The 12,459-nt window shown below is 34.6% G+C and overlaps 3 protein-coding genes across 8 annotated transcripts; 2 read left to right on the top strand and 1 right to left on the bottom strand.

Moving 5' to 3' along the window:
- Positions 1-167: 167 nt before the first annotated feature.
- LOC6559342 (THO complex subunit 5) lies at positions 168-2,523 on the top strand. The gene is given in 6 exon segments (XM_032734745.1): positions 168-1,124; positions 1,310-1,428; positions 1,485-1,572; positions 1,637-1,655; positions 1,658-2,172; positions 2,233-2,523. Coding segments are annotated over 6 exon segments (1,857 nt in total). The 5' UTR covers positions 168-251; the 3' UTR covers positions 2,476-2,523.
- A 19-nt stretch (positions 2,524-2,542) lies between these two features.
- Positions 2,543-3,532, bottom strand: LOC6559341 (uncharacterized protein C6orf136 homolog). 2 transcript variants are annotated; one of them, XM_032734746.1, is made up of 2 exons: positions 3,435-3,532; positions 2,543-3,378 (listed from the first exon to the last, which is right to left on the bottom strand). In XM_032734746.1, the coding sequence occupies exons 1-2, from the start codon at positions 3,450-3,452 to the stop codon at positions 2,605-2,607; spliced, it is 792 nt and encodes a 263-aa protein (XP_032590637.1). In that variant the 5' UTR covers positions 3,453-3,532; the 3' UTR covers positions 2,543-2,604. The 2 variants fall into 2 exon arrangements, with proteins under 2 accessions (XP_032590637.1, XP_032590638.1); XM_032734747.1 differs by having other exon boundaries at positions 3,439-3,532.
- A 955-nt stretch (positions 3,533-4,487) lies between these two features.
- On the top strand, positions 4,488-10,032 carry LOC6559123 (alpha-catulin). Of its 5 annotated transcripts, none has more exons than XR_004365034.1 (7): positions 4,488-4,583; positions 4,931-5,111; positions 5,635-7,133; positions 7,999-8,301; positions 8,393-8,599; positions 8,897-9,089; positions 9,710-9,772. XR_004365034.1 is itself a non-coding variant. In XM_032735316.1 (6 exons), the coding sequence occupies exons 1-6, from the start codon at positions 4,548-4,550 to the stop codon at positions 8,999-9,001; spliced, it is 2,328 nt and encodes a 775-aa protein (XP_032591207.1). In that variant the 5' UTR covers positions 4,488-4,547; the 3' UTR covers positions 9,002-9,570. The 5 variants fall into 5 exon arrangements, 3 of the variants coding, with proteins under 3 accessions (XP_032591207.1, XP_032591206.1, XP_001987045.1); XR_004365035.1 differs by having other exon boundaries at positions 8,897-9,093; positions 9,710-9,770; XM_032735316.1 differs by lacking the exon at positions 9,710-9,772 and having other exon boundaries at positions 8,900-9,570.
- Positions 10,033-12,459: the final 2,427 nt, after the last annotated feature.

Genomic DNA, 12,459 nt, shown 5'->3' with positions numbered 1-12,459 from the left:
TTAACTACTTTATTTCAAGTACCAGGTACTACACAGCTTCACTTCCCATTCGTTCCCACAAAAAGGCATCGGTGTGAAATATCGCATCAAGTCTCGATACACGGTGGAAAACTATCGATATTGAGTTAGAAATCGGTGTATATCAAGAACCACTAGTCGAGCCGACTTTTGCTTGACAAATAATTAACTGAGGAGTTTGTGCTGCATTTAGGACAGTAATCTTCATCTTTGAAAACCCAACTCTCAGCAATATGAATATGGAAGATGTGTTAAACACTCAGTTTGTCAAATTAAAAGAAGCCATGGATAATCTCTTCGAATTGAAGAGCAGTGGACATGTTTCGGACTTCAAGCAATCTTCAGGTGCATTAATGTTTGTCGCACTCAAGCATTCCAATCGGGAAGTTAAACGTAACATTAAATCTGGACGAGATGAATTGCATTTGCAGAAGTCAAAAGTTGATCTCAGCCGACTGCAACTGCAGAATCTATTGTACGAAGTCAGTCATCTGAAAAAGGAAATTGTTCGTTGTCAGAAACTTAAGAGTCGCGATACATATTTAGAATTATTGTCGGATAAGGAATACGCAAGCAAGTTTTCTGCTAATGGTGAAGAAATGAATTCAGATATGTCCAGTCACAAAACACATTTATATCGATTGGAATGCGAGCTCCGATTGCGTAAAGAGCTTGATAGTCAATACAATGCCTTGCTCACCTCCAAACAGGAGCTGCTGCAGGCAAATCTCAGTCAGACACAACGATATCTCTCATTCGCTCCTGCATTGCGAACACTGCAGGACTCCACAAAACCCTTGCACGATGCTCTACAGTTATCCCTTGATGTTGAATGGAAATTAAACTCAATTGTTAAATATTTACCACGTGCGTTATATATATTATTTATCAACCTGAAGTCTTTGCAACGTGCCAAAGAATTTCCTTTCAATTCGGAGATAGTTGGCTTTGAGAATGATGCTCAAATGCAGGAATTGCTGCTGGATACAGAAAATACTCTAAAGGAACGTCGAAATTTTGCGGAAAAAAGTAATGTTATGGAAAGTGTACCGGATAATCTATTGGGACGTCTACTTAAGCCCCATCCACTTTACATAAGTCTTGTTGTAAGTTCAAAATATACTCGTTACTCAGCTAAAGTTCAACTTAAATCAAATCTTTGTGTTGCGAATCCCATTTGCATCGTTAACGAATTTCATCGAGCAAATAGCTGCCGACCGTTGAATTGTTTTCAACGCAATTCTTATTTTGATCATGACTGATGCAGATCTTATCCATCTTTTATTTATAGATCGAAAGCCCAGATAAGTCATCTGAATTGATATTATTGATCCGTTATTGGGAATTACTGAAATGTGTCACAGTGCGTGCACAATTTAGCAACAATGCTCTCACAAATAATGCCCAAGGGTTAGTATTACAATATCTCTTTAGAAAATTACAACTATTACAAATCTTTTCATTAGAGATATAAATTTGGCTAACGATCTGCTTGCGCACTTATACGACGATGATTTGGGCCACGATATTCCTGTGCCAGGCATCGAATATGAGGTAAATGTCAAAAGTCTTGATTGAAAATATTTAATTTATAATGCAAATGCTTTTTTTATTTCAGTTACGCAACTTCAATTTAACGAGGAAGAGTGCATGGAGTATCTGGTTAAAAATGGATACGGAAAACCATATTGCTGGCTGCAAAGCATGTGCTCCATAGCGACCATTGATAAGAAGAAGTTTTTCAAACACGAATTAAATTTACACAAGTGGATAATAGAAGTATTTCAACGAATTTCAAAACGTTGGCGCTCTTGGTTACGCTTAAATCAGCAAATTCGAGGCTTGACCTATAAGGATGTCGATATGTACACTTTAAGGGAGAATATCTACCCAGAAGGCTTATCCTGTAGCCTGGTGCAGTGGACCGCGATCTCTCACGAAGAATTCAATATTCAAAATTCGGATTTACTAAACAACTTATCGCCTGCCAATGGCATTACATACACCTCCTACCGGGCGGTAATTGTGCGTGGATCCGCTAAAATGGAGTGCTTTATTCGTATACCCAGTAACTACCCATTGGAAATACCACTCTGGATTCTAAGCGTCCATTGGAATGGACGACATACTGCTATGAACAATGCGGCTATTAAGGTGAGCCCATATTAGAATATATAATATGTAAGTGTATTATAATATCATAAACTTTTGCAGATGATGGAATTCTGGACAAACTCTTTGCGGCCCAAGCAATTGGAGAAGAATCATCGACTGCTTTATTCGCAGCTCTTCCGCACGATTTATAGCTTCGACATATTTCTTGAGACAGAAGGAGCCATGCAGGCGACAAGAGAGTACAATAAGGAAAAGCCCTACATTAGCACATTCACCAAGCGGATTCGCTTGCGTCCATACAAATACATTAGAAAGGGTTCCATGTATACATTTAAGCAATGAATAATAAATAAATATAATTTTGTACGATAGTAACAGTTTTGTGTAACACACTTAAAAAATAACATTTTTATAATTTATTTGATAAAGCAACTGGCATATATAATTTACTAAATTTATAGGAATTAATATTTATTTATGTGGATAAAGAAAATTCAGTTTTTGTGTTGTCGTCGCCGCTAAGGAGCCAGTTGGCAACTGTGAACTCGTATTGCTATCAACGACTTCGCGACTCTCGTCTGGCATTATTTTGTCAACGATATGCTTGCTAATTAGACCATCCTCGCCCAGATAGCAGATCGAATATCCATCGTACCATGCCTCCTGATCTTTTAGTATTTCCTGCAGTTGCCAAATTTTGTATTTCCAGAACTGAAACATTACTTTCAGGCCCGATATGCCTCGCACTCGCCATCTGAAGCGCACTGTATTATCTTCCGGATGTTTGGTAATCTTAAGTACCTCAAATTTGACATAAGCATACTTCAAGTGACCCACCGTGCGGAGTATCGCAATTTGTTTGACATAGTGATACAAACCCACTGTATGCTTGCCAGTTATGTTGTTCTGGAATATCAGATTGGGGCTATAGATGGAGTAGTCAAGAGGCTCGATAAATAGCCTGGGCAGCGTATGCTTGAGCACATTATATGCACGATCCAAGGATTCGGCGTTTTTATTCTGATTATTTTGATCCAAAGAGTTAGTTCTTGGTTCGTTTTCTCGACTATTTTCATGTGTAGCTTGTAGAATATTGCAGTTTTTTATTAAAGGCAATGTGCATTTTGAAGTTTCCAATTTTTGAGTTACATATAACCGTCGAATTACTGACGACAATGCTCGTTCCCTGTGATACCATCGACTCAGGTAAACTATCTTCGGCCCGCGCAGCATTTTGATCGAGAGCTGTGTGTGTATATGTTTATAAATGTTATGTGTGGTGACCGCAACGAATTACATACATACATATGCTTCAGCATGCAATTTGGAATTGATCTGACTGGATTTCTGACTGATCAAATATATATATACTCAATCAAAACATGCGTGCCAAATATGAAAGGCAATCTTTCTATTAAAATACAAATATTTTATAATTTCACAGGTTATAAAAACGAGTCGGCTTATAAAACAGCTGGTAAATCCAAGGACTATCGATTGTAACATGGATGATTTCTGTGTCATCGATAGTTAGCACATGTTATCGAACTATCGCACCAGTGAAGCAAATTTAGCTATTTCAATGTCATATTTAGCTTTTGTTAAGTCTGGTCGCCCTGTGAGTATCTGAGGACGTTATTGGAAGTACTACTTCAAAAATTGTATTCTTGAAAGGAATACATTTCAAGGTATTATATGACTCTTAGTTGAATATTGCATATAATTGAGCTTAGTTCAAAATCGGCTAGCAACATTTATTAAAATACTCTCTAACACTGCTTTATACTCTGCAAAGATATAATTGGGATATTAGCGTACGGAACTTTTGTTGTGGTTTTTTTAAAAAATTAATCAATAAGTTTCGAGTATTTTGACAAAGCTTTACTATATTGAAGTGTTGACTGAAATCGGATGAAAATAGTATAGGGTAGTTAGGCTTCCGCACTTGAAATATTTCTGTTATTCCTTGTTACACTTTGTTGTCTGCGCAGAAGATAAGTCTGCGCAAAACAAATAAAGAAATGATGTATGATTGTATACATATACATATATTAGCCAAGTGTATGTTTGTGGGACATTGTAGCTGTCAGAAGCAGTTGCTTTCCTGTTGTTCGTAGACATATACAAATGTACATACCTACCTGTACAAATACAAAAACTAAGGTGGTTTTTAAAATCAACCACTTTCTCTTAATAGTATATTTGTGAAATTGAAAGGAAAAAAATAAATTGAAATCGAAAAGTGCCAATCACTCAAGGTCAAGAATACTAACACAATATACAAATATTTGTCGTCGTTGGTGTTGTGCGGAAAATCAATAATTATACACACAGTAAATATTTATGTGCAAAATATATAGAAAATATTGTCATAGGTTTTTTTTTAAGTAATTAAAAAAACCACAATCGCAAAAATGTACGGCGTATCACCGTCAGCGCTTGATGTAAATGTAAGTTCTATAACCGGTCAATATATTTACCTAAATTTAACTCACTTAAATGTGTTACAAAGTAAAGCTTTTGATTATATTCTAATAAGTAAAAAAAAGGCGTATTGAAATAATAAAAGGGGTCCTAAAGGAGCACAAAACTTATATAATATTAAGTGTTTTCTCTATATATAATCTATTATTTACTACATAAAATATATGTTCAAAACAGGTGGGAAAGAGCCTTGTTGATTGTTTACATATTTCAAAATGATATATTTTGAGTAATTGCAAATTAAAGTTGTTGTGCTTAATAGATACTCGACAACAATTATTATATTTATTTATATATTGTTTTACTTTTACAGAATCAGCGATATCGACTTCGTGATATTGACAACGAGCAAATCATGTCAACTTTTGGAAATATTGGACATTCATTAAGCATATCCGTGGAGAGATTTATAACAATCGGTGAAATAATTGCTGAGGAAAATACGGATATTAAAGCGGATATGTATGAGGCGGCAAGAGAAGCGAGGGATGCCGGTATGTTTATAAATAATAACCATCAATTTCCAAATTGAAATGGAAGCGAAACCATGCTTAACAAGAAAGGACCGCACATTAGGCACTCCCTAGATTACATGCCCTTACAGAACGGGGTCAACCTGCTTACATATACATTTTACTATGAATTTAAAAATCGTACAGTTTATTCTTGTGAAAGTTACATGTACCCTTACAATAAATTGCATAATTACTGAATTTAATAAGGACAATTTGATAAAGAAAATAATCATCCGACCTGGCAATTTATTATGTGTCGCCTGCAACAGTAAAACAGATATTTTTCCATTATCAAGAAATCTTCAAAACTAGGGGCAAGTTCGCATACAGACGGGCATATAGAGGTACGACAAAATTATAATACCCTCTATAAAGACTGGGCCATATTTGACAAAGTTGGGTCTTTGGAAGTTTTGAACCCATCCCTAAATAGGAATGTGATTTATATTTATTTTAAAAATAAAACTTGCCTACTTTAAATCTACACTTTTACTTGTTTCAGGCAAATCCATTGAGCAATTATGCGATCTTTCACCTGTGAGTGGAATGGAGCTCCGACATCATATTGAACCCTTAAAGGATTATGGTGCTATTGTATTGGCCGCTAGATCACTTCTCTCGTCGATAACGCGCATTCTTCTGCTGGTGGATATTATTGTGGTTAAAAAACTACTCACGGCAAAGAAGCGGGCCTCGGAGAGTTTGGAAAAACTGGAATCTGTGATGAATTTCACTGAATTTGTTCGGGCGTTTTCGATATTTGGAACCGAAATGATTGAGCTGGCTTATTTAACGGGCCATCATCGGAATTCGTTTAAGGAAGAACGACGACGAGCTCAGATGTTTTCGGCCCGTCAGATACTTGAGAAGTCCATATCGATATTGTTGACCTCATCGAAGAATAGTTTAATCCACAGCGATTGTGTCATAGTTAAGGAGAATCGCGATACCGTTTTTTGTCAAATCCGACGTGCAATGGATTTAATACATTTCGTTATCAAAGATAGTATTTTCGATTCGGCAAAACATATGGCATTTCGCAATAATGCTCGCTGCAACTCCAACTACGAGAATGAAAGTATCTATACGACAATCAAGCGTATTATAAATCTAATTAAGAGATTCAAACTGCAGACAATTCAATATGATTGCAATAGCAACAAAGAGGGTAATTTAAATGGGGACACGTTCTACTCGCTATTCGATGATGACGATTGGAAGAGTGAAAAGAATTTAGCACCGATTGCCGGTAGTCATATGATCAAGAATACGAATTATAAAAAACATATGAACTATGAAAGTTTTGACCTGAGGGAGGAATTATCCCTGGCGTTTGACAAACTGTTTGAGAAGGCGCACGATTTTACAGATTCGCCGTATATAAGTCACGATCATCGGAAAAATATATTAACCTACTGCCACAATTGTAAACTCGAATTTGATCTGTATCTCAATCATTTAATCAAGGAACAACACGATAATAATAGTCGCGGTGTGGGAGCAACGGTGCAGGGAGGCAGTGTAGAACCCGAAATGGGTATGCTTGCTAGTCTGGAGGAACTGTGCAAACAGCTGGTTATATCTGTGTCCAGTCAGATAGCCGATTTCAATGAATCGCTCACCATATGCACAAAGATTGTGAAATCGTTTTACATTTTGGCCATGACCCACGATCTGGAGAATTTGAATCAGTGTTCGACCAAATTTCACGACTGCTGTGATCATATTTTTGATATCTGCAAACTATTACAACATATAGCGCCAACTGAAAGACTTCAGGTCCATGCCAAATGTCTGGCCATCAACTTAAGAATATACGGGCCACAAGTATTCATCGCTGCAAAGATACTGTGGAAATATACCAACAGCAGTGCGGCAAATGAGAATTTTGAATCATTCTTGGATATGTGGAAGTGGCTAATCAATGAGATCTCAACCATTGCCAAAAAGATACTTGCCTCAGTGGACACAACTAAACCGGCTAAGGATACCCAATTAGAGGTAAGTAAACCACTAAAACTTAAATATTATCGATTGAATACATCAAATAATATTATCATAAAATAACATACAATTCTTTTGAGATTTAAAACTTAAATTTGGCAATTTGCTTATTAAATAAAAAAGAAGTCATATAACTAAAAGCATAAACTAAAGGCAAAGCATTACAAGCTTAATAAGTATTCTTTGACTTAAATTCTCTTATATATAAATAATACTTTACTTAATTCGAAAATGTAAAACATTTTTATTTAAAACAGATTAAAAACAAGTAAGAAAATCGAATTGAGAACTCTCAATTTAGCTGACAAATATATGAGATCAATTAAACACAGTTTATAGTAAGGAATACACATATCTGTACATAATACATATATGTACCATCATAGAGCTATATATAAGTTTCCGTAAACCTGCAGTGATTTACCTTGATCCCAATTTAGCCCAAATGTATTCTAATATTGATTATTATACTATCAATAGGCGCATGAATTGGGTGTGTATTCTGCGGCGTCTCGAGATTTATGAATGAGTGCAACATCGGAAATGAACATGAAGACCACTATGTTAAATATGGGTTCCATATTTTTCGGCGATCTCTTGTCATCTTCGCACAGTGTAAACCGTTATGCTGCTAATTCTTATCGCTTGTGTGACTGCTCTATTGGCCTTGAAACACCGGCGAGCTATGTTTGTTGTCTCTGTTGTACATAGAAAGATATATATGCAAATAATTTGTATTCAACAGCTGCATAGAGGGTATCTCGTAGTCAAGCTCTCGTTACTAGAGTATTTTTACTTGTTTTCGGTACAATTTTTCACAGAATACTCACACATTGTAAACTTTTTTATTACCAAATTTTAGAAATGTGAAACTGGAATAAAATCGACAAAACCATATGCGGCTGCGACAGATGAAAGAGAAATGGTCGAGTATTCGGGCATAGATGGTAAAAATAATGGAGAGACGAAATGGGCCGAGGATCTAGCCGATGACAATGATATTTTGAAAAGAGCTAAAAATATGTCGGCGATGGCATTTTTGATGTATCAATTTACGAAAGGAAGCGGCTCTTTAAGAACGACACAAGATTTGTTTACTCAGGCGGAATATTTTGCTGAAGAAGCCAATAGACTATATAAGGTTCTACGACATTTTTCATATCAGGTATTTAATAATAATTATCTATATGTCTAATATAAATTATCTATATGTCTGTGCGACTTATCTCAAAAACAAATTAATTTGGTTTTTTCAGGTGCCAGCCAGTGATAACAAAAAGGACCTGCTAGGTATTTTAGATCGAGTGCCGACTTTTGTCCAAGCTCTACAATTTACAGTTAAAGATCATACAGTGGGAAAAGCAGCCACATTTGTTAAGGTTGATCATGTCATAAGGGAAACCAAGAATCTTATGAATGTTATCAATAAAGTTGTATCAAAATGTTTTGAATGCGCAAACAAGGTAACTTCAATTAAAACATTAATTGCAATTGTTTTTTTATTATTATTTGTATTACAATATATTAATTTGTTTTACCTTTTTAGTTTTATTTAAACCTACCTAGGAAAGTATTTAGTGAAAGCATTTTCAAAGTAATTCATTTTCTTAGTCATCAATTTCAAAGTGTTTTATTACAACAAAACATAGCTCAGTTCGAGTAGAGGCTAGTGAAATTGAATTCCCGTTAAGCAGCTCGGTATGTTTTTCAATATATTTTGATGACAATAACATATTCAATCTTTATAATATCCTGGTTAGCAGCAAGTGCGAGTTGCCGATGCTTCTGTCGCACTCCAGAGGCCGGGAGCCGGGCTTCATGAAATGCTTCGGAGAGACGACTGGAATCTTTCTTTGACTGCATAAGTTTTATCGTCATATTGCTGTGATCTTTATAACTAGCTCGAATCTACCCAAAACCATTTTAAAGATAAACGAACAATGATATTCCTCAGTAGGTACAAAAATAAAACTAGCAACATCAGACAAATAAATTATCATAGGAACAATTGCTTCAAAATCAAGTTCCTGTTATCTTTACATTGTTGGCTTGTATTACAAATTTTCATCTTAAAATTATATTGCGGCACCAGCTACACACTCCACTCTCTCAGTGTACGTTGCTATCACATAAGTTGCAAGGAAATTTATTGACATTTCGGTCACACTCAAAACCAGCACTCGGGACAACGTTCAGTAACAGCTTGCTATCTCGCTCCTTCAAACTTGTTTGAGAGCGTCGCGCAAAGCACAACTCTCTAAGAATAGAGAATAACGTTCAATTAAATAACGGAATAAGGCGAAACAGCAACGCTTTTCATTTATTGGTCACATTGCCAATATTTTACACATATACACATCCTCTTTTTCTTCTACGTTATTTACAATCTAGTTTTGGGTAATATGTAAAATTACATTTTAATTTAAAGGAATTGTTGAAGATAATAAATCGATTTAGGTATGATCAGTTGAACTACAACTTTTTTCTTTTGTTTGTTTATCTCGAGAATTCGCACTTATTTTGATAACAAATTGAAATCCAAAGAATTACTTTATAACTTTCTCTCCCAACAGTACAAACTAAATTTAACTGGAATAACTGGAGGACTCACATCCGGATCGGTGCGTGGAGATGACAATGTTGCTGGGGGAATGTGTGATTCCAAGGGAACGACGAGCAGCACCGAGGGGAGCATGTGACATTATGGAATGGCTCGAAGAGCCAAGGGGGATGCGAGGAGGACGAGAGTATCGTTTTTGTTGTTTTGAGCATAGCTGACGATTTAAGAGAAATCTTTTTATTATTATATGTGTAATCAGGAACGAAATAATGTTCAGCCAGTTGTGTCAAAATCGATGTTCTGAATTATTGTACAAAATTGTCAGATACACATACATTCACATATACATATATATACATATATATATATATTTATTGTAGTATCACAATCAATCAATCAATCATCAATTAATATCCATAATTAAGGTATGTGTCCTTAAGTGATCGTTTAATAAATAGGTTTTTGTGCTATTGTTGTTAGAATAATACAAATATAAGGAAAAGCTTTTAGATATAGAACTACAAATAAAAATGAGAAGAAAAAACTATTATTGGAATTTTTTTCTTGTATTCAAAGAATTTGCCATAATCTTCCGGTGAATATTTATATTTTGTAGAGGCGTAAGTTTTTGGCCTAAATTCGATTTTGTTAAATTTAACTATTTTGGACCTAATGTATAACAAAAATTTAATTAAATTAAATGAAAAATGTGAATTACAACAATTTGAGTGAAAAATGAATTCTAAAATTGAAATAAAACATGAGCAAAATTTAGAATTGCATATATTTTAGAACGATTTTTATTGAATTGTAGAATAGCCTGCATATTTGCTTGGATTCTTAGACGTCCCGTTAATCCTTGAATGCAAAATTAGACAAATCAAATATGTGCTCACTGGAGAAGGAATTGTCGTTTGGAACCCAACAATTTCCAGCAAAAATCTACAATTGCCTTGGCCAAGTCCTGTATCAAGTATTTTCTACCAACTGGCAAAAGGTCAAATCGTATCAGAGAAAACAACAAATTGCTGTTCTGGAAGAAAAAAAATGACACCGAGCAGCGCCCATTTTAGAAACGGAGTCCATCTTTAATCAACTCGAAAGTTACAGCTAAGTTTGCTACCAGAAGTTCTACTATAATGACAGATTATCTGCTTAGCTACTTACATCGATGCTGTGTGGTTTCAGTTTTTCATGAGTATTAAATGAGTATTAATAATGTAAGTATACAAAAATACTTTAAGAGTGTTGCACGACATACATAAGCACAAAACATATATATTTTTTATGGTTCCAAAACAGACTGGCTTTGTTTTATGGAAATAAGATAAATATGAATTAAAATAAGAGTAAAATCAAACATACAATACTAATAAAATGAGGTATAATCAGTAGAAAAAGTGAACATATGTTTGACATCCAAGAACATTGCTGTTTGTATAATTATTTAGCACTGTTTGCTGGAGCATTTACCACAAATTATTTGAAATATGGTGTAAGTGACGCATAAAGAGCATCAGCAAAAAGTAGGAATGCCAATAGCGGAAGAGATCCGACTAGAAAATACCCTCTGTACAGCTATGATATTTAAATAACTAGCGCAGACTTTGCAAAAATTGTTAATGGGAAGCGAAACGTCAAATGTAAGCAACCAAAATATTAATATTTAATATTTATATAAATAATTAGAGTTGAAGTGAATGTTTTACTTTTGCTTGTTTTCTAGCCCATAGTAAACGACACATTGCATTTTTGGTAATAAATAACATGATAATGTAATAGAACTAATAAACTGGTTACACCCAACTGCCACTTTTGTGTATTTACAGGGAATGGGAGTATAACTAACTTGATAATAATGGGTACGCTTTTAAAAGGTTTGCTTTGAATGGAATTAGTTTTGCTGCATCCCCCCAGCACCCTGTTTCTGCTTGCTAGGCTTAAAAACGTATAAAAAGAACTGCAAGCAACGGGAAATTCACAGTCTTTCCTCACGTTTTGCAGTGCATGTTTGAACAAAGTTTAAGTCCGTAACAACGTAAAGAATAATGAAAAATTTGAAAAATAAAATATAAAATAAAATACACTCGAAGTGCTTGTGAATAATTTTTTTTTGTAACCTATTCGCTTTCTTATTATTAACAGCATTTTCAATTTCAGGTTATATCCGGGACCTGGGGACGCAGCTTGTCGGACTGGCGAATTAATCCTTCGGTTTTCTAGATATTTGACTTCGTTTGGGGAATTTATCGATTACTAGCTGGATCACATCCATTGTTTAAAGATTAGTGAGGGGACGTTGTGTGAATATAGAACTTTTCAACAATATTGACCTGAGCTGGGTACACTCGCTCGATTCCAAAGTTTGAAGTCTGTAAAGTTTTTTCACTAGGCCCAAAATTCAAAAATATTTTAATAGAGGAGACTTTGATCAATACAGTTATTATTTGTGTCCCAATATCATCTAGGTTGTTGTGTTCCAAAAAGTTCTGATCTTTCACAACGTCCTCACCTTCTCCGGATAAATCATTTTTTGTGTCTTTTGTATATTGATTTCATATATTTTTTAATTTATGTATGTAAAATAATAAGTACTTAGCATGTATTGTAAATATTTAGGTTTACTATATATAACATATTTTAAAAATTGTATTTTTAAAGCCTGTAAAACTATTGTTCAATATTTATTATATTTTAAATATTTTTTCTTTTTGTTTGGTTCAGATGCTTCAACTATAAATGTATATAACGACAGCTACTACC

The sequence above is a fragment of the Drosophila grimshawi genome, unplaced genomic scaffold, assembly GCF_018153295.1.
Source record: "Drosophila grimshawi isolate 15287-2541.00 unplaced genomic scaffold, ASM1815329v1 contig_1369, whole genome shotgun sequence".
In the NCBI taxonomy this organism is placed as follows: Eukaryota; Metazoa; Arthropoda; class Insecta; order Diptera; family Drosophilidae; genus Drosophila; species Drosophila grimshawi.
Note: the sequence above shows the minus strand (reverse complement) of the source record. Positions and strands in the feature narration are given on the sequence as shown.

Excerpts from the sequence above, each read along its gene's own strand:
- LOC6559123 (XM_001987009.2), top strand. The coding sequence starts at position 4,548 with ATGTACGGCGTATCACCGTCAGCGCTTGATGTAAAT. Across the intron at positions 7,134-7,998 it reads CTAAGGATACCCAATTAGAG|AAATGTGAAACTGGAATAAA; the intron begins GTAAGTAAACCA and ends ACCAAATTTTAG. Across the intron at positions 8,302-8,392 it reads TACGACATTTTTCATATCAG|GTGCCAGCCAGTGATAACAA; the intron begins GTATTTAATAAT and ends TGGTTTTTTCAG.